The 21,983-nt window shown below is 42.4% G+C and overlaps 2 protein-coding genes across 3 annotated transcripts; both read left to right on the top strand.

Moving 5' to 3' along the window:
* Positions 1-7: 7 nt before the first annotated feature.
* On the top strand, positions 8-7,898 carry pidd1 (p53-induced death domain protein 1). 2 transcript variants are annotated; one of them, XM_084016561.1, is made up of 15 exons: positions 10-1,065; positions 1,255-1,668; positions 1,793-1,945; positions 2,052-2,103; positions 2,203-2,404; positions 3,045-3,194; positions 3,303-3,476; positions 3,568-3,715; positions 3,794-3,929; positions 4,007-4,157; positions 4,334-4,457; positions 4,600-4,715; positions 5,944-6,051; positions 6,275-6,471; positions 7,408-7,898. In XM_084016561.1, exons 1-15 carry the CDS (start codon positions 417-419, stop codon positions 7,649-7,651), a joined length of 3,018 nt encoding a protein of 1,005 aa, XP_083872687.1. In that variant the 5' UTR covers positions 10-416; the 3' UTR covers positions 7,652-7,898. The 2 variants fall into 2 exon arrangements, with proteins under 2 accessions (XP_083872688.1, XP_083872687.1); XM_084016562.1 differs by lacking the exon at positions 7,408-7,898 and having other exon boundaries at positions 8-1,065; positions 5,944-6,061; positions 6,275-6,409.
* Positions 7,899-8,574: 676 nt separating this feature from the next.
* Positions 8,575-21,101, top strand: slc25a22a (solute carrier family 25 member 22a). The gene is made up of 11 exons (XM_084016563.1): positions 8,575-8,890; positions 13,754-13,925; positions 14,016-14,141; positions 14,256-14,311; positions 14,533-14,623; positions 15,153-15,207; positions 15,898-15,958; positions 16,185-16,329; positions 16,410-16,564; positions 16,642-16,717; positions 17,188-21,101. The coding sequence occupies exons 2-11, from the start codon at positions 13,906-13,908 to the stop codon at positions 17,339-17,341; spliced, it is 939 nt and encodes a 312-aa protein (XP_083872689.1). The 5' UTR covers positions 8,575-8,890; positions 13,754-13,905; the 3' UTR covers positions 17,342-21,101.
* Positions 21,102-21,983: the final 882 nt, after the last annotated feature.

Raw genomic sequence — 21,983 nt, 5'->3', positions numbered from 1 at the left:
GAAGTAAGAAAGCAGAAGAGGGAATCGAGAGAGGGCAGAGGAACAGGTTATGTCGGAGACTAATGTCACACATTATTAAGTATATAACATCAGAAACACGAGTGTTACTAAAGTAGACACAGAAGGCATTAGATGTACTTTTTTTTTAAGCTCATATCACGTAAATATTGACTAGCTAATAGCTAACATTAACGTTACTGCAACTGTTACACCACTCAGCAAACATGTAGTAAACTAGTAAAAAAATCCTCATCTTTTCTCGCGGAGGTCACTTAGCTCAGTCCAACTGTAATTGACGTATTTAATGGTGTCAGGAGCCACGGAGCCGTCGTGCAAAAAGAAAACTCTGGACCAGTATTGGACATGACCTAGTAGAAAACCCTTAGCTAGTTGACGTTAGCCGTGTAGTGTTTTCAATGGAGAGAAACAGCGAGGAAGGGGCAGCTACTGACGAAGAGGATGAAGACCAGGCAGCCAGATGGAATGTGAAACCAGGCAGGTCAGAGGATGAAGAAGTGGAAGTGACACCTGCATGCAACCCGTCCACAGGTGGAGTACCAGACCCTCATACTGAAATGTCGGCTCTGAGGCTCTGCAGAGAACTGGTGTACCAGGATCAGGAGAAAGCAGAGAGGGAGGCTGGACCAACGGTATCCAGTGGTGTGATGTCTGAAAGTCAAGCAGACTTTGCTGAGCCAGAGAGGGATGTCCCCTCTGTGTCGCCCTCCAGCCTCATGGACACATGTGATCCCTCTGTATCAAGCCTCTCCTCCTCTTGCTTCTCCACCCACCACCACACCAGTGTTTCTTCATCTTCCTCTGTCTTGTCATTGACTCCACCCTTGCCTCCCACTGTGGAGCTTTCAGCTTTACTGACTGATACAAGGCTGAACCTGGATGTGTACAAGGGTGGAGCAGCTGCACTGCCTCTGCTTTGGGGGTCCATCCCAGGGCAGCTGAGGGGACTCCAGTACCTGAGACTGGGCTCTGAGGATCAGCCAGGCCTGGACCATGCACTGGATGTCCTGCCACATCTGACAGAGCTGCGTTCACTGGCTGTTCGGGGTACTTCTCTCATTCATTTCCTGTATTATCAGCCTATTTTTAGAATAGGTGGTAAAATGGTTAATTCAATTTACAAAAGTAGACAGCATATTCTGTGTCGATGCATATGATTATGGTTGTAATTCTCTAATGTTTTCCCCCCATTTCAAATCTTTCTGCTTCTAACTGCACTTTTCTTCCTAATTCAAGGACACTGTTTTTATGACTCACAAGGTGCTCCGCTGCCTGGCCTCCTCAGCACTTTGCCCTCGTCTGTTTGCTCCCTTTCTCATCTGGTGCACCTGGATCTCTCCTTCAACCAGCTCTCCTGTCTGCCCCCCTGCCTTCTCAGCTTGCCTGTGCTGTCCTCTTTGCTCCTCTGTTACAACCACCTCTCAGCTTTGCCTCCTGATATAGGCCAACTGTCCTCCCTCACCCACCTTTCCCTCCTGGGGAATGAGTTGGTTTCTCTTCCCCGGAGTCTGGGTCAGCTGAATGCACTACAGACACTGGATGTTTCACACAACCTCCTCCAGCAGCTACCTGATGAAATTGGCTCTCTGGAGGAGCTTGTTACGCTGGAATTGTCTCATAACAAGTTGAAGCAGCTACCAGAGAGCATGGGTAAGGGCTGTATGGTTGAGTTGATATGTCAATGATAGAGCATCACAGTAATACACTGGGTTCTCATTTAATTTGATGAAATTTGTGAATGCAGCACTAAAAGAAGGTCTATTTTGTTGCCCAGGCTCCCTCCTTGCCCTCAGGGAGCTTGTGATCTACAGCAATGACCTCCGCCTGATCCCACATTGTCTGAACAAACTGCCTCTGCTGAAAATAGATGTGCGTGACAATCCTTTGGGACGACCACCAACCCCTCCTCCTCTCCCTCCTACACCTGGTGAGCAGAGAAAAAAAGGGTGCTAATATCCTTTTGACTGTATCCTAACTAGATACAGCTTCTACAATTGCATATTTACTCTATTGCATCACTATTTTCTCACCAGATCAAGCAGAAACAAAAATCCAAGAGTTGCACCTCAGATTCGACCAGCACAGGTACTCTTGACATGGAAGTATTTTTTCAATCTGCAGTAATATTGTCAATTAAGGTGTTTCTGATTAGATTAAAGATGTCATGCTCCTTTTGCTCCTTAGTTTCTGTGTTTCGCCTGCGGGGTGTCATGTGTTTATTCCAGGGGGGGCTGAGCTGCTGTTCCCCCCGGGTTGCTTGGTGACAACCACAAGACTGCAGTGGATTGACAAAAGGCCAGAGAAGAAGTGGGTGTGGCTGGAAGAGCATAACATCTTGCTGAGTCGTCCACTGGAACTTCGTCCTCATGGAATTACATTTCTAAAGGTACTGAACTTAATTTGCCTAGTACGTACCACATCTACTATAGGGACACTCCTCAGATTTTACACACAAAGATCAGTTTATTGTCGTTTTATTTTGTAAAACCGATGCATAATGATGTTAGTGGTTCTGAAGGGGCTTTGACAAGCCTGAAAAATAACCCTGATTAAGTCATAGTGATGTCATCATGGTTCAGGGTTACCCCCGTTTGGGCTTAGAGACAAATCTATCCTAACAGGAAGTCTATATCACATACTGACGGTGTGGAGTTTAAAAGACATGGGCATTTACCAGTCAGTGAGGATCCATGGGAAAATGTTATCAGTTGCATTATGGGTAGTGTAGGATCCAGAGTTTGTGGTGGGTGACCCACTGGGGACTAAAAGTCAGGATATCTCAACCTCTGCTGCACAGATTTTGATAATTAATTATTACGTATGTTTCAGAAGTCTCAATTCTATGGAAGTGTACTAAATTGCTGGACTACTTCTTAAAATGAGTATTGTGAAGACATAGATAGACAGACAGAATATAGAATCTTTTGTGTTTTGATCCTTGCAGGTTATTCTTGTTCCATCTTGCCACTGTCTGATTTCCTGCACTTGCATGACGTGAATGTACTTCAACTTTGAAAATCTGACAGCCCGTGGAGGTGTGTGTGCCATATCGCCGTGCAAAAAGAAGGGAGGTGGTGGTGCAGAGGTTTGATGGACAGTCATGGAGTACTCTGCCCACTGTTCTGAGGAAAGGAAGCGAGAGCCATAGCAGCCACCCGGGTGGACGCCCAGCCAGGGTAAAGTTTAAACCTCCCACTACAAAATAATTTTATTACAGCTGTGTTAACGGTTTTTTTTTCACCCTCGTAGTACACATTGTAATATTATTGTTGCTGTTCTTGTAGCTGGCCTGCTCTTCAGTGAGCCAGTTCTCCTGGTTTATGGCTGTGTCCCGTCCAGTAAAGGACAGTTTCTCTGTTACACCAGCTGGAGCCCTGCTGGTGTCCCGCGCTGACCCTGGAGTCAAGCTCCACTTCCCTCCAGACTCCACTGTGCAGGCCCGCACTATAACCTTACAGGTAACTCTACATTAAATGGAAGTCTATGTCAGTTTTTTTCCTTTGTGGTATGTGTGTTTTGCAAGGCTTTAGTTTGTCTCTCTTTCTGTAGGTGCTACATGTGTCCATGTCAGAGGTGCAGGCACAGTGTGGTGATCCTCAGGCTAGAGTTAGCCCTCTCCTCTGCCTCTCCCAGACCCCCAGCATAGATTTCCTGCAGCCCATCAAAGTTCAGGTTCCTCTGCCATCAGGAGTCACAGGTATAATATGCCTTCATTATCATACATGTTTATAACAGAATGTATTTGCAAGTAACAACATGTCTTTTGCTTCTGCAGGTCATTCAGTTGATATGTCCTGTTTGCATCTGCTACACGGAGACCCTACTGCCCAAACCTGGACGGACATTACATCTCAGGTGTCTCTCTACGTCACCCATTTGTATGCCATTTTCTACATCACACATTTCTCCTGGTAAGTTTTCATAATCTATTTTCATGATCTGTGTTTGATTTATATATTTTAACGCAGCTTTGTGTGCACCATCACAGGTACTGGCTGTGGTACACCACTCAGAGCGTTGTGAGTGGGGTAGTCAGGAAGGTCTATCAAAGGCTAAAGCAGTTTAAAGTCCAGTTTCTGGTCCTCCAGAGGAAGACTGATCCTTCACAAGTTATGCTACAGTGTTTACCTACTAACAAGGTTTGTGATTCTCCTCTCTGTGCTTTAACTGTTTAGTTTAATAGATCATATTACATTAAGTCTGTATAGCAGCCCTCGTCTCTCAGCCTCGGCACTGTGAGTCCAACTGATTTCAACATGGCATCAAAACATTTATGCATGAAAGTTAATCAGTGATTGTGATGCCTCCTGCCCAGGTGGATGGCAGAGTGCTGTCTTTGTCAGAGCAATATGATGGACCTCAGCCTTCAGACCTGTGTGACCTGCTGGAAGGGGAGCAGTTCTTCGCCGGCTTTGAGAGGGGCTTAGATATCAGCGCAGGTCTGAAGTCCTCTTTGAGGCTCTATTAAGTAAAATAAATTTGTCCTGCTCCCTTTTCTTCTTTCATGTGCTCTTGTGGATTGTTCTGAAACATCTATTTCTACAAATTCTTACTTATGTTTTTTCTATTTTTTTTCTCCAGAGAGACCAGACTGTGTGGCAGGAAGACTGTGTTTTGTGTTTTACTCCAACCTGAAGAATCTGAAGGAAGTCTACATTTGTCCCACTCAGGGTCAGAAGGGGCCAGTAAGGGGACAAGTAAGACAGACATCATATTCAACAGAAAAGAAAGCAGGGCACGACATTAAGGTTTTTCAGCCACTTGCCAAGTAATCTGAGATGTTTTACTTGTAGGCCTATAAAAAAATAATAGTGATTTGGACCATTGGACAAAAAGTTAAAGAATTCTAACTGTTATCATTTTACTTTGTTGTTGCCGTAATGCTGCCAATTTATTAAGAAATGAATGATTGTATTTTATTTAAATGTTGGTTAAACAGTTTTGGGAGGCATTAGTAGTTTTAATAATGTATTATAAGCTGCTTAGAAATAGTGTTATGAAGCAAAATAATTTCTATATATCTATTTCATATTGCTGTGATAACATCTCCTTCATTTCTAGTTGTATTTCACCATCATTATAGTGTAATTATCCTTCACCCAATAATAATGTTACTGATCTTGAGCACATCACAATAACAGTCAATGTCACCTCTGTTAGCGTTAGCTGTTAGCTCTGTTATAAGCAGGACTGTGTTGGAGAGAGACCCTGTGCTGTAGGCAGAAGAGCCGGTCACTGATTACTCAAAGTAACCAGCTCTCCTCTTAGTGGACTGGAAAGCAGCACATGACTGGAAATAATGATTTCTGCTGTGATTTCTGTGTTTACACATATAATTACATCCCCACATTACATAGCGGAACACCTGGTGCAAGGACTACATAATCTCATCTACATTATATTATGACTCATCTGCATACTGTAGATTACATTCTACACTAAAGTAACATTCAGACAGGATTTAAGTGGAACATCACCTAAATTAAGAATTCCAACATGTTATTTCTGTGGCGAGTTAATTCAATACTTATGTAAATGAGCTCCGCTCTCAGAGCCAGAAAGTAAATCTCAAACTTGTGAAATCAATAAAGTCTGGAGCTGCACCAAATGAATGGGAGTTTGTGCACCCACACAGACTGTTTTTTTTCCTTTCTTTTTTTATACTCAAATGCACTTTATTCTATTGTAGTGGTCTCAGTTGTGAATTTGAAAACCTACCAATAACCACAGACCATCACCCTGGGTGCTCTCAGTGTCTTCTGCAGGATAACATCTCATAATTCATTGTCTATGGAAGTGTACGAGTTCAGCACAGCTGCCTGCTCAGTACTATTTTGAAATGCACTTTGTTGTTTGTCCCATCAATCAGTCCGTGTGCATTGGCTTGACAGCACATTGACATTATGTTTTGTTCCTCTGTTACAGGTGTCTTTTTATAGAGGGGAGATTCCCAGCAATCTGCCCGAGGAAGTGGCGAGAAAGAGGAAAGGACCTGACAACCAGTGGCTTGCAACTTTGCCGCTAAGACTTCCTGTCAGTTAAAGCAAGTTTTTTCCTTGTTTCATATGATGACTCTATATTTGCATGTGCATGAATGAGCAGGAACCCGTTGAGTGAATTTTGTCTTACAATATTGGATGGTAACCTTGTGATAGTGAATATGCTTGTATTAATTAGAAAGAGAAATATGTACAGTGTTCCTTCCATACACATTTATTATGTAGCATCTAGAACAACCTCTCTGTTTTTGTCACAGGCTCAAAACTCAGAAAATAATTTCATCATTGAAGAGGTCCAGTACCCTCCTCTCAACCTTGGTGACCCGGAGAGCGGCTACCTGACGGAGGCCAACCTGCTGTCCATCTCGCTTCAGATTGGACAGGACTGGCGTGTTATTGGCATCAATCTTGGCTTAAACTACGAGGAGTTGGACCGCATCCAGTACAAGTTCCGGTAGGAATGACAAACTGTCATGTTCAGATGAAATGCCTTAATTTAACGCAAGAATATTGGTAATTCACAGGATGTGATACTTTCTGTTACATTCTGTCTTCTACGCTATCTTATAACTTGACTTATAATGTACTTACTGCTGGGGGTTTGAGATCTAAATTCACTGCAGTTATGTTTATTTTAAGGCCACAACTCAAACACCAAAATGCAATTCATATCTTGACTGGGAATTAAAAGAAAGTGTGTTAAGGAGCTGCAAGAGGGATTTAGTGCACCTGCGTGTGTTAGCAGAGCCAAAGCCTGGAATTGGAGAGATGTAGCGTGAGTGAAGGGAAACCGCAGTGGGAGAAGAATTGTAGAGAATTTTGATCGTTTTAATCTGCACTGTCAGCCATCACTAAGCCATCTGGGACACTGCGGGAGATTACACACAGAGAGATGCTCATCTGTCCCTCCCCCTTACTCATCGTGCTCAGAAAATCTCTGGTGACGCATCCCGTAGGTGGAAGAAAAATGTATTATGTAAAATAATGAATACATGTTGTGTAGATGTTTTCTGTGAGGCTTTTTTTATGTAGGACATCATTCACATGCGATTTTAATGATGTGTGTGTTTGATGGAAGTTTCCAAAACAGGTGATGCTCAGCAAAAATCTTCTAGTTTATACATGATTTATCATCTAGATTCTAATGCCACACATGAATAGGTGGTGTAAGTACACTTCACAAGGCTGTTTTTCCAGGTACAGTATATAGAAAAGGATTGTATCCTACTGATATTTTAATTGAATCGTACAATAGTGCTCATCACCATAGCTGGTATAAAATACAGAACAGTTTATTTGTTTAATCAATATACATTTTGACAACAATTATCTTTCAATCCTTTAATAGATCTCTCAATGTTAAGTGTATTGTGTGTTGTGTCCTCACCAGCGACAACCTGGGAGCCTTGGTGCTGGACATGCTGTTCCACTGGGCCCGGGGACAGAGGACTGCAGGACCAGGAGCAGCGTCGAGGCTGGTGGCTGCTATGATGGAGAGCGGCAGGAGAGACCTGGCAGATGAGATTGAGGACATTATCAGCATAGGAAGGAGAAAGTACTCAGAGTCACTGAGGAGGGTGGGCCTGGAAGAAAGCACAGCATCAGATGAACCCACGCTGGGTGCAGATGGCTGACTTAGACTTGAGTAAGCTGCTTGTTTACAATGTGCCCCCATCATCTCATACTGCTGTCTAAACAACGGTTCCTGGGGAACAAGAAGAATATTTCAATCATGATAGCCAGTTAAAAGCTCGTGGCACATTTTAAGAAGATTGAAGAAATGGATTGACTGCATGGTGCAACGGAGAGCTTGTTTTTCCACTTTTTAAAAACTGTCTCAGTATTCAAAACTCAGGAAGCCCATTTCTGCCAGGAAAAGATTGTGAAAAATTATATAAGATTAAAAATAAAAAATATTCATGGTAAATCAAAATCATCAAAATTCTGAAGTCACAATTTGTTACTTAGTATTTTTTAATTACAGCAATAGCATTATTGACACATCTTCATAATTTTAACTTAGTATCTAATAATTCTAGTAATCTTTCATAATTGTGACTTAGTACGTCAACATTTTGGCTCATTAAGTCAAAAGTCATATGTATTACCATGAATATTTTTAAATTAATTTAATGTTCTTAGTTTATATTCCATGGCTGAAAGCTGACTGTGATAGCCTAAGAGGCAAAGCAAACACTGAGACAAGCTGTTGGCCTTTCAAAGCCTGGACTACTTACTGAAAGTGCACAGAAGGCCATTTTTATGGTTGATTAAATATCTTCCTGGAGTGCCTTTGGTCACCTAGAAACCAGCTTAGCTGCAGCAAATAGTGGCATATCAGGATATTAGATATATCTTTTTTTTTTTTTAATGTTTGTATGCATTTCCACTCTTTTCATCTCATCTAAAACTGTTCTGAAAGAAATGTGTCAGCTGTTTTTTAAACATGCTGATGGTCCTGTTCTGAGTCATTGGTCGTTTCGCACATCATCTCCAATATTTCAGCTGTAGCCATTTTTCTATTTTAGTGTTCAAGGTCATTGGGTTGAGATGAATCGTCACGATGACGCTGCTCCACACACCCCACCCTCTACATTTTACTGCAAATACAAAATCTGTCTGTACTTCTACTACGTACCACTAGAGGACCCCCTTTTTAAATCCATTTTCTCTTTTTTTATACCGAGCCCTACTCCATCGCCAAGCCGGCTGCCCCCTCCTCCCGCCTCCTCCTCTGTCTCCCCACACTGGACTCAAATGCTAGTAACACCGGTTTTAGCTGTTGTCGGTCTGTCAGCCAACCGTACAGAGCGAAGCGGCGTTGATTACTCACCTCGACCACACCGGGAGAGATAACGGAAACGCTCTATACGGTATGTGGATAACGGGATGCACTAATTCTGCTTGTGAGTCGAGGCGACGTGTCTTGTTGCCGTTAACGTTTTACCTGCGGAATAACGTGAAGGCGACACAAGTGTCTTTACAATGGAGAGACATCTCTTTGGAAAGACGGAAATCCAGCTAGTGCTGTGATTTTTATGTGTTGCTTCGCTGTGAGAAGCAAATCATATCCCGCTATTATGTGGCGAGTCCAGCGTTTTCTTTACCTAACGGACGTTGCATATGGTGGGTTTAAATCTGCAGCGTTGTCGCCGGGCCTATAGACTGTTGAAATGTAACCTTAAGCTACGGTAGAAATGACGGCGGACCGTTATATCCCCGTTAGTCATGTTGTCTTGTCATCATATTTGACCAATACAACCGACGAGCGCTCGGCGACAGATGTAACGGTTATTCATGGTCATTATCAGCTTGTCTGTGAATTGTAGCATGCTTGGTTTTTAATTTTTTTAATTTTTTTAAATGTTACTACACAGTAACCGGGCCAGTTACCGTGTTTCTCTCGGACCAGCTTCCGCACAGTAGTGAGGGCGTAACGTTAATTATGGAGGGTGAACCCACTTAAACTGGACCCACCTCCGCTTTCATTGGTGGAGAAACGTGAAGCTACTCACCTCTGACAGGCACACTGGTTAAACATTAGCACGCTGTGGCTTCTTAGGACAGGATGGTAAAGATAGAGTATTTTAATGAAATCATTATTGATTGTATACAGACAGTCTACCCACCTTGCAGTACTATTCACACCCTCCTTTGCTGAAGCCTCACAGATGAAACAATGTAACATCTGTGCAAGATGTCAAGTAGTAACGCAGGTTTTTTTTTTAAAGAAGTATCTCTTTTCACTGTGCTGGTTAGGTTATGATGAGGCCAAGCAGTGTAATGAAGCACTCCTGCAGCCTTGTAATAATTGATGAGGTGAGCCATACTTGGGTGTAGGGTGACATCCTGTGTTTTCCAATGGAACTGTTGTACCTGTTTTTGGCTGTAACGCTGAAAACGACTGATTCACTCTCATCATGTGAAATATTCACTTAATCCGCATGAGAACCACACCCATATACCATTTCCTAAAGTGTGCTAATATTCCGGTGGCAAGGACTACTAAATGTCACTGGTTGATGCGTGATGAATGGAATGGCTGTGCTGTGGGAAGATGGGTCTGTGTGAAAGTTACAGTCAGACCATTCAAGGCCTTACTGTAATCTGCCAACTGTAATCAGATGCTTCAATGCTGCATTTAGGAAAGCGGTGTCATTATTTCCCTATCATGGTTGGGGGGAAAGCTGAGAGGGAGGCAAAACAGAGAGCACATACAATAGAAAAGGCCCAGGTGACTTGCAAACTGGGCCACCAGAGATACCTGCTGTATCAGAGGAGGGAACAAACACTGCACCACCTCTCTGCACTGGAGGGGCATTCGTGCATCTTTTAAAGTTACAGCCACCTTGTTATTTCTGATCTACCGCAGGCAATTATAACAATGCATAACTGCAGGTTTAATTGCTGCAATATGTAGAGCAGCAGTGTAGTGGAAATGCATCGCTGTGCCCATAACCCACACTCCACTGGTTGTGAATGGAGATTGCAGGAGAGCTTCCATAAATAGGAATTAGGTTTATAATCCTGATGCTTCAGGGGAGAAGTAATCAGATTTATCTGTGACACCACACATTTCAGCCCTCGTTTCTGCAGTGTTGTAGATATTAAAATATAGCATCTTTAAAAAAAATAAAAGTGGGAGAAAAAAGCACAGTAACTGCATGACTTATAAAATATGTCTCTGGGAAAGTATGTAAAAGTGGACAGCTTGAGTTGTATATTACATTTAGAGATTTAGGCTCTTGCAGCTCAGAGAAGTATTTGACATCTGATCGAGCATTGCAGGAACACACTCCCAGTGTGTTAATCAAACCAGTACAAGTGAGACAGATGGACTTGTAACAACGGCCTGCTTCAAGACTTTTCAAACGGCCACAGTCACATGAGCGAAGCGCTGATGACCACAGTGCTTTCTCGCCCATCTCTTCCTCCTTTCCATTCAACGTCAGCAAGATCTCTGCTTTGTTTGTCACATGAACAAAGAGGTAGCCAAGGAGCTGTGTTTTCTCTGGTTGATTTGAATGATAGGAATATAATTTGCATAGATTTTTCTTGCACAGGAAATTAACTTGTGTGGATTTGTCTCCAGGTTTTCAGTATTTGCAGAGTTATATTTGTCTTTGTTAATGAGTCGTACTGTACAGCAGCTTAGTCAAAGCAGCTAGCTCCATGTAAGCTTTGTAAAAGAAATGTTACCATTACTGGTCGTTACCAGCTATCGTCTGTCTTAAAACTTAATTGTCCAACATGCATGGTAAGTGTTTGATCTTCTGTGTTGTACTGAAACTAATTTAACATTATTCTATTAAATTATTGCACTTCATATAACAGTGTGTCTTTTATAAATGGTATGAGAATATGTATGCTGCCCCACCATTGTGGCATTACATTAACTGTTTCATAGCACACAATACCTTTTCTTTATATAAGCATTGATCTATCAACTAACTTCGAGCAAAAGAAGATTTCTTGGTGCTTTGCTGACAATATTCACCAACATCAATTGTCAGTATCCTTATCAGAGGAACTGTGTCTCATTGTTCAAGTTGAAATGATGAACAAGGGTCAGAAAGTGAACTGTTTCATCAGTCGGTGCCTGGATCCTCCACTAACTGGCTGAGTTAAGCTGTTAAGTCCAAGGTTCTGCATGGCAGGCATGTTGCACCATCACCTTATCTATTGTTTACTCATCATTGCTTATCTGCTCTTGAGGTGAAAACTCAAAAATGGAACCCGTGTGTGTATGTGTTTAAGTGAGAGATGTTTTGAGTCACATGTGTCACCTGAGTCACTTTAAATAATTTATTTTGTCTTGAAGTTACTCTCCTCTTTTTATAGCGTAGTGAATTGGGGGACTTGCAGTACTTTGCAGTCTTTAAAGTGGTGTAGTCATGTGTTTACGTGGGGTCGGGAGAGCAATAATACCAGTTCTACTGCAGTTTCCAGTTTCCTGTTTGTTTTTCTCCTGCTGTGTGAATAAAAGAATTCCCTGGCGATTTCGTTGATGACTTATGTCACCGCGCTGTGGAATCTGCACACTGAGACTAGTCTTTTCCATAAAGGCTCCAATTGTCATGAAAAGACAGGACAGCCAGGCAGCCTATGGCGGGGTCCAATGAATGTCCCGGTGCAGACACGGTTGTGTGGTGGTGGTGCAGATGAATTGATGTGGACAAGTAGAGCTGCAAGCATGAAAGAGAAGCAGGGAGATGTCAGTTTGGTGGGTCACTCATGTAAGACTGCAGTGCTCTTAACCATACATTATCTCCTCAGTCCTATTACTAACAGAACATCATATAGACTTCTGTAAATTATTGGTGAAGAATGGGCCGACTGGAGTTTAGTTCAGGAGGAAGTCAGCTACATGAAATAGGAAAACAAAAGTAGCAAGTGAAAAGGTGTCTGTAACACAACTGGATGTGAAATTGGTGAGACGGCAGCTCCAGGGGGCAGAGAGGAGCACACCCAGCTAACAGAGACCAGAGAGGCGGCTGGCTGACCTACTCTGAAAGCCTCCTCCTCCCTCCTCCACCTCTGGAGCAGCCGACGGGGGCCTCAATCCCCATCCAAACTAAACACCCACACCACAGCTGGATTCATTCGCAGATGCGTTTGCTGAAACAGTCGGCAAACAATCTGAGGATTCAGTGATATCATTGCATACGAGTGCAGGTGCACGTCACAAAGAAAACTCTGGAGTCAGCAAAGATCTGAGACGGAAAACTCTATTTGTGAGTCGTGACTCGTGACTGAAGGAAATGACGGGGGAGGGAAGAGAGGGGAGGGGGCGGGTTGCACATGCAGAGGCAGGCTGTGATTGGTGGATGGAGGGGGTGGAGAGAATGAAAGGGGAAATGAGAAGCATCTCATACACTGAGGCCATTCTGCACCTAAAATATGAAGCCTCTTGGCCACACCAGACAGGTTTCATGTGTTTGTTGAGAAATTGTCCTTTTAGCAATACGTGACTATACATGATTTCCCCTATACCGTATGACTCCAGTCTCACAATGAGAGAGCTCATGCATAAAGCACGTGTGTTCAAGGACACGCGTGACGCACAGATGCTCCAGTGGTAAGAGATGTGTTGTAACAGAGAGTAATCCCTCTACAGTGATTGCTAAAGCTCTATTTGTAAGGAGCTGTCAACAATGTTGAGTACTTATGGTGTCCAGTCATTCATTATGGAAATGTATTTGTGCAGTTGTCCCTGTTTAGGGGTTAATATGTGGCATACAGAGTTTTTTATAATCAACTAGGGCTGATTCACGTAGTCTATTGACAAAAAGTAAACAGCAACTATTCAAGCTTCTCAATTGTGAAGATGTTCTGCTTGCTTCCTTGTATTTGATAGTGTTGACCTGCTACCCCGCCTGTAACTGAGGACTTTATTTGGTTTGCTGGGGAGTAGAGTCAGCGAGTTCTTTTACAATCTAACCAACATTTATCATGTAGCCCTCTAAAATGCTTCTAGCTGTTTATTTGAGCTGAGTTGTATGAATAATTGTAATGACCACTCGCACTTATTCCTTTCTGCTGCATGAAAACAGCAGCTCTAACCAACTGATAGTGATTTTTGGGGGATTTGGGGGAACAACACTTGTTTATGAAGGCAACTTTGCTTCATTTTAACTTTTGAAATGTGTTTTGTGTAATTATTATTTTGTTGGAACGCTTCTGTTAACAACCACTTTTTGAGAGTGTTTAATGTGACCTTTCCTATTTCTTTACAGATATCCCCTAACTTAAAAACAACAACAAATGCAAGTGCACAATCAGACTAAATAATCCCACTTGGACAGCAACACACAACCGTAACAAACTGACCACAGAGTGACCAGCTTACAGACAGATTGACACTTTGACCAGCCAGGGCTTCAGATAAATGGCTGACAAGCAGATCAGGTGAGGTGGAAAGTGGAATGACTGCTAATACAGCAGCACTGTGGCCTTGTTTTCATTTATTGACCTTGCATATTTTTGTCTCTTGTCCAGTTTGCCTGCCAAATTGATCAATGGGGGGGTCGCTGGCCTAATTGGAGTGACCTGTGTGTTTCCCATTGACCTGGCCAAGACTCGCTTGCAAAACCAGCAAAATGGATGTCGCCTTTACACCAGCATGTATGATTTATGTATTTGACTTATATGAACATGGAAATACCTTTTGCTCGGCTATACTCAGCACTGACGTCACCAGATTCTTTGCTGACAAACATACCAACTGTTATGTTTCAGGTCAGATTGCCTTATTAAGACCATCCGGTCAGAGGGGTATTTTGGGATGTACCGAGGTAAGCTTTTATTATTTTTAGATTCTTGTGATTGATGTGTAAACTCACTGAGGGTAAAACATGAGAACATCAAAACTGGGTTGCTTTTAAGCTTCAAAGTGAGACTACAGACATCAAATACATGGATCTGTGTCATGCTGCAATTATCTCTCTCCCTTCTCTGTTTTTTTTATTTTTTTTGGCGCCCACTCTTCCTTACTCTGTCCGTTTCATCCTCTCAGGAGCGGCGGTGAACTTAACACTAGTCACGCCAGAGAAAGCCATCAAATTGGCTGCCAATGACTTCTTCAGGCATCACCTCTCCAAGGATGGGTGAGGCATAGACGTGCTAGAACGCTGACTGACACACACCCTCTCCCTTCATTATACTGTGATTAACTGGCATGTTTACTAACAAGCAACCTGACACATTAGCTGCCTGTATTCTCACCAAGCCTCTCCTTAATCCTCTACTGTAGTCTCCTCTGAGTATTTCATGGTGTTTTGTTAGCAGCAGTCAGCAGAAGTCCTGTCTCCAGGTCGAATGAACACATGATGGTATCACACGTCAAACATTAGCAACCATCATGTGGTGTTGCTATACATAGTCACCATTCATTGTCTCCCATGATAAACCTGAAGGTTTCTGGGCCATCTATCTGCATCCCTTTGGTGACGAACATGCAAGCTGATAAATGATTGACTCGTCTGGCCCAGCTGCTCACCTTGTGAATTATTAATCTGCCCAAACACGTTTGTAGAGAAGACAAACTCCTTTTTCAAGGACTAAAGAAATAAAGTTGTCAGTCTTTTGCTTTCTTTAATCTGATCCTGCTTTCTGTCGTCTTTTTTCTTTCTTCAGAAAGCTCACTCTGGTCAAAGAGATGCTGGCTGGGTGCGGTGCAGGTACATGCCAGGTGAGTGAGTGAGTGAGTGAGGTGCCACTTTAATTGCATCCTCCTGTTCTCCATCTGGAACTGCTTCCTTTAACACTGCCAATGTCAGCTCACATACACACCGCTGGGCCTCAGCCATCACCTCATTAATCACTGCCTGCAGCTAGAATTAGCCACCACCACATTTTGAATGAAGGGAGGTAGTTGCAGACACACGCTGACGGCTTTGTGTCTGCACATTGTCCCTGTTATCTGTGATCAGAACGTGACCTGAAACGTTCCATTTTCATGAATGATTTCTAATCTAGAATGTTGTACTGTTAACAGACACACGGGCATACACTGGCAGCTAGATCTGAGTGATCAGATAAGACGGTGTGCTTGGCCATGTGCACTGAGCGAGTGAGTCAGAGGGAAATGCCTCTTGTCAATGAGGGCAAAGGCTTCAAGCCTCAGGACCGTGATTAGATTAAGAGTAGCAGACCTTGGATTAAGATTGTAGCCGAGAACATGGCCGTCTCATCCTTAAGCCAGTTAACTAGTTACTACTGCATGGATTACAGAGGAAAACAAGAGTTGACATGTAGCTAATGGATGCCAGTACAGTTACACTACAGTTTCGCCTGACACACACAGTACTAATTTGGTCCTTGTTCACAGTGTGCATATGTTAGCACTGTACCTGACACCTTTGATCTTGTTTGGTTGCAGGTTATTGTCACAACTCCTATGGAGATGCTGAAAATCCAGCTCCAAGATGCTGGACGAATTGGTAAGAGGAAATTGAATCCAGATGGTGGTTATAGCAAAGAATGTAGGGAGTAAACTGGAGAAATAGTGGCATCATGTGGTCATGTGAGAGATCACAACAGGTTTATGCCGGTTGCTTACTGTTATGAATTCAAAATGTCTGTCTTCATACCTGTTCTTAGCATTGCATTTCTAGCTTTATAGGAAGCGTTTACTCTTATTAATGCTGTGTTTCTGATGCTCCATAGAGGCTCAGAGGAAGCTGATGCCAGAGACTGTGGCAGCAGGTACCGTGGAGACCAAGTCCCCAACAGCTATGCAGCTCACCAGAGAATTATTGAGGGAAAAGGGTATTGCTGGACTCTATAAGGGACTTGGTGCCACATTGCTCAGGTAAAACACATCTGGCAACTAGTTTTACCAACCGACTCCAATGAACTTCACATGACTGACTTATTTCTCTCTTTTTGTAGGGATGTTCCTTTCTCCATCATCTACTTCCCCCTTTTTGCCAACCTGAACAACCTGGGCAAAAGAGGCGTAGATGGGCCTGCTCCTTTCTATGTGTCGTTTTTATCAGGCTGCCTTGCGGGGAGCACAGCGGCAGTTGCTGTCAACCCTGTTGACGGTGAGCAGAGAGACTGTGAACATTGTTGCAGAAATGTGTGCACCATTAGTTGATGTTGTTCACTCTGTGTGTTGCAGTGATAAAGACCAGACTTCAGTCGCTGAACCGAGGAAGCACAGAAGACACGTACAGTGGAGTGACTGACTGTATCAGGTGACCTCATTATGTCTGTCCTGCTGCAGCATGTGTTGTGCTGTGTGTATCGTCAAGTAAAAATGGATTTAACGCGCATTGTCTCAGACCCAGCGCCCGGCATAAACCCGTGGACGAGCTTTTTATACCCATGAGGAGTCTCAATGGAGACATAGGTGGTGCCAGCATATCATTGTATTGATCAGGCTGTACGCAGACAGTTAATATATTTAGCAGCTCAGTGGAAATTCAGCTATTTTCTAGTGCACTTCCAAGATGCAGTTTTGACCAGAAGAGTGATAGAAGTAAAAATAAATATTGTGGCTTACTTGGACCTCAGTACAGGGTTCATGCAAGATCCTCCCCTGGGAATTTCTCTTTATTACAAGCTCTATTATGATGAATTTTTTACCATCAACGCTACACTTACTGGCATATAACTAGTGATGGCTGTATTCAATTTTAATAATGCGCTTTTAATTGTTTTCCAGGAAAATCCTGCGTAATGAGGGTCCATCAGCCTTCCTTAAGGGAGCCTACTGTCGAGCCTTGGTCATTGCACCTCTGTTTGGCATCGCCCAGGTGATCTACTTCCTGGGGGTGGGTGAATATATCCTCAGCTTCTTGCCTAAAAGAGACAACTGAGAAGCACACAATCTCTGCCTTCCCCTCCCACAATGATTCACGCCAACCGCGTGAGGATTCATTTATCTCACTCTGAAAGAAATGTTTTCGATGGGTCAAAACTTGGCCGATCATTTACATGTTGTTTTGAATTTGTTGTGTTGAATGTTGAACTAGTTTAGGAGGGAGCCTTTGTTTGCCAAGCTGCCTATGGTGGCACACAACAATCCAGTAGGCATGCTGAGCTATAGCTGTCTGGAAATGAAGCCACAAATATCATTTGAAGTTTGAAAGGAAGATCGCTTTATAATTACAGCATTTTATTGCATTTCTGAATATGATTGTCACATTTTCAAACTAGATGTACTGCCCTTGGTTGCTGCAGCTCTGCAAGCCCTACACTATGTAATTGTAAATGACATTAGTCTCTGAATGACAGAAAAGACCATAGGGATCTATTGAAAATGATACTAGCTAAATTAAATGCACATACTTTACTTAGACATATATTTAGAAGAGTAGCATGATTACTTAAAATGCTATTCAAAGAATTCTCCAGATCTTATGTCTTAAAAATAGATATTGTTTATATATAATTCAGGCAAAGACCCAGGGGATGTGTTGACGTGATGCTAGCACATCCCCTATGATCTTTCCTGTGACGCCACATCCCTGACTGTAAGTGGTTGTGATGAACCCTGCCATTCAGCTCCAAGCAGACTTTGATTGCCTTGGCTTTTTAATTAGATCAGATTCCATCTGCTATTTAGTGCTACAACAATGGTTTTGACCGTTTTGCCTCCGTCAAAAGTTTTCTTCTGTTTTGTAGTTTCACCCTAGGCTGTACAACATTTGGGCCGTATGCACAACCAAACTACATGTGCACATCGTTTAAACCCGCCTCTATGCTTCTTTCCATGGCTTGAAACTGTCGAGCAAGATGTAGTCGCGGCCGATCCCATTCAGTGATGTCACAGCAGGCGTTCTGCCTTCGAGGGATGATGGAAAACACCTGCTGTGACATCACTGATTGGATTGTGGCCAAAAGTGCTTGGCGCTTTAATAATTTCAGTCCACAGAGAGCTGAGCGGCAGCGATTTTCTGCCCTTTAAGATAAATGGTAGTTTCAGATAAAAGCGTTAGCCGTGAACAATAAATGTGTTGAAAGACATTTCATTAGAACGACAGATTATTAGTAGATATTTACTAATCAACATTACATGCTGAGGCCTCATCAGTCATCCATTGTGGAGCCAGTAAGACCTTAGCTGATGTAGTTCAAAGCCCTCAGATCCAGACATTATTAATATTGTTTACAGATGAGTTCATAGTCAATTTAAATTCTTTGTCTGAACCTTGAATTCATTGGCTGGATCCAAAGAGCTAATCTTGAACCTTTCTTTATCAGAAATGAAACCAATGCGTTTTCAATGTTCTATGATTTTGACCAAACATCTCGGCTTGCTTGCTTTAGAGGTTTTGTTTGCTTTAAGCTGCGAGGGAAAGCAGCCCTGTGGTATCTTGTTTATGCATCACAACACTGAAGCCCTGCCATTGGTTTATCTCGCCGGAGATCAAGGTGACTTTGATGTGTACTACCCAATCACATTCCTTCCTCGCTCCCACTGTTCAAGCAGCTCGTCAATTGTACTGTTGCCCGTGATGCAACTTTTCAATGTATTATCATTTGTGGGAGTGAGATCTATTTATCAGAATTCCTTTCTAGGCAGTATAGCACTATATATTTGTATGTGTTGTTTTTTCTGTGTCAAAGTGTCCACCTTAACTATATTGTACATATGCAGATGATATGAACTTTATGTTTTAGGAGTTATTGTTTGGTTCGTACATGATGGCTTATTTGCACACCTAGAGTACCTCTCCAACTCCCCCCCCCACCCATCCACCCATCCACCCACCCCCCAATCCATATTATTGTGATTTTATTTTATTATGAGGGAGTGGACATATCAAGTGAAGGAACATGCTTTATTGCAACCAACATCATTTAATCTGAAACGCAGAATTTCTGTGAGTTTTTTTTTTTACTGTATGCAAAGGTGAACACTAGTATAGATCAAGGAGGTTATTTGGAGGCACTATTTCTCCTGAGCTATTGGTTAAGTTGGGTCAACTTGATATCCTGTTTCCTACTGGTTTATCAACTGGGACTAAACAGAACATCATTTAATGATGTCAGAAATGTAGTTAGCTTTAAGTGAATGACTGAAAGTGAAGATTGGACAATGGGGACCTGCTGACATTAGACTGTAAATCTAACATCTGTGAACGGTGCTTCTTTCATGAGGTAGCTGCCATTGATGGCACTAATGACCAAGGCCGTGCTGACTGAATCAAATGCTAGCTAGTGAACCTCAGTTATCAATGTCTTAACTGAAAGCCATAGGCCAGGCAGGGACAACACAACTGCTAGACATGGACTGGCACCTCCAGCCATGTTGACAGGTGACAGCTGAGCCACAGGGAAACGACAAAAAAATACCTGTCAACCTGTGTGAGCTTGTCTTTATAAATTACTGTTGTAGTTTTTCAACATTCCAATTACCAGTTCATCTCATATGTCGTTACTGTATAATGCCTATTTTTTTGTTGTTGTTGAGATTCTTGTTGTAATTTTTTTTTAAACCTTCCCTCACCCCTCCATTGTTGTTTTCAGTTGAAAAAAATGTTTCTTCGGTTGAATCTTGAAGATGTTGTGCAAGTAATTTTGTTTTACTCAGCTGTGGATTTTCACTGACCTTGTGCATTTGGTTCTACGTGCGTGAGTCTGACTGTGTAGTGCCGTAGTTGATGTGTAGTTGTTAGAGTGACACTGCAGTATTTTTCTCTCCGATTGTCGAACCCATGCTCTCTCCCCTTTTCCCTCTTATCTTTCACACTCTTCTGCCATCTACTCTCCCCGGCATCCACAGCTGGGGCTGCAGGTAAATGCAGAGGGGCTCTAAAACACCAAATGTATGACGTAGAGTGTATACAATCAAAGAAAGCACAAAGGATTATTAGGCACAAGAGACCACATGGCCAACTTTGTTTCCTGGAAAACAATGTGCTGCCTTTGCAGACATGAATTAAAGTCTGATTTATTTCAGTGGATGTATTGATTGAGATTAACGGTTTAGTCTTGTAAGAAAGTTTATGTATGTCTGTGTAATACTTGATCCATAGGGCTGACATGAGGTCATTATAAGAGACCCATGTGATGGTGTCCACTATGTCACCAATCAGCAGTTATTCACCAAATGTATATCGCCTACATATTCTAAATTAATCGGATATAAGAATGTATCTTAGATATTATGAGATGTATTTTAATTATAGTGAAGAGTTTATTACATTTTAATCTAAGAATTAGTGCTTTACACATTCACTGAAAACATTCACGAACCAGCTCACTGATATGCAATAAGTAGAAGCTACACACAGACACACACTAGAAAAAAATGAAGATAAACACAGAAAAAACACAATGTATAATACACAATATATGATGCAAGTGGGGAAATTGGAGGCCTTCTGGGGTTTCCTCAAGGCCTCTGTTGTCTTCCTCCGAGAGGAATTGTGCATTATTGCACTTTAAAATAAGGACCTTCACCCCCATTGTCCATCTAAAAAGTCTCTGTGTGGCAAAGAGGATGTTTTGAATATGTGTGGTGAATGACAGTTCTTGACATTGTTGACAATGCAATTAAAACAAATCTAAATATATATATATATATTGTGTTCCCTGTCACAATTTGCTGTTCAATAAACTGACTGTCTTGAAATTGCCATGTGTGTCCTGCTTTTTTACTCTCATCGCTGCTTTCAAGGCCCAGTAGTCTGCTGACACAATGCAATAGAACAGACACAGTCTGTCGTTTTATGGCTGACATTGTGCTGTGAAAACCAAGCAGCAGTGGGAAGTTTTGAGAGCAATGAGAACGTTGTGGCTCCTTGGGGAAGGCTGCTGTGATGGTTTTAATACCTCGTGGAGCCACCAGGTGTCAGTGTGGCATCGCCGGAGTCCTTATAAGTCCTGCTGTGTTGGTGGTTAAGGTGGGGAAGAGTGAGCAGTGCTCTACACTACAGGTGTATGCTAAGCTTAGGTGGTGTAAATGACGCCGATGTCACTCTGTCAGGGTATCTAACTCCAAGTCATGCTAGTTTCTGCCTCTTGCAGCTGTGACGCTTGTACAGATGTGCCTCTCTGATCTGCTTCCCTTTGAGAAACAAGCTGTTTCTGGATGTTTAGAAGTTGCTTGACAAGAATATGGAAATATGCTTTCTTATGGGTTTCACCTGATGTTCGAGGTTTATAAATCCCACAGTATGTTTCGGCAGAACTGATGATGTGACAGGGTTATTCATGTGTTAATCCCCCGCTGTTTGTTATGTATTCAACATTACTTTTATAGCATCAGTTTCCAGAATGCCATCTTGCCACATAATTAAATCTTAGCGGCGTCATATAACCCTGCAGACAAAGACTGTCTCTCTATATGCCTCCGTCTTTGCATCCAGATCTTATTTCAGCCATAGTCAGATTTCATATTGAATATTTGTGCCTCTTGGAGAGACTCCTTTCATCACACTACTCCAGTGTTTACACACACAAGAGATTAGGCTCAGTTTACCACAACGAAAGGAATTTGAAATATAGAAA

This window comes from Eutrigla gurnardus, assembly GCF_963514095.1.
Source record: "Eutrigla gurnardus genome assembly, chromosome: 9".
Taxonomy (NCBI): Eukaryota; Metazoa; Chordata; class Actinopteri; order Perciformes; family Triglidae; genus Eutrigla; species Eutrigla gurnardus.
Note: the sequence above shows the minus strand (reverse complement) of the source record. Positions and strands in the feature narration are given on the sequence as shown.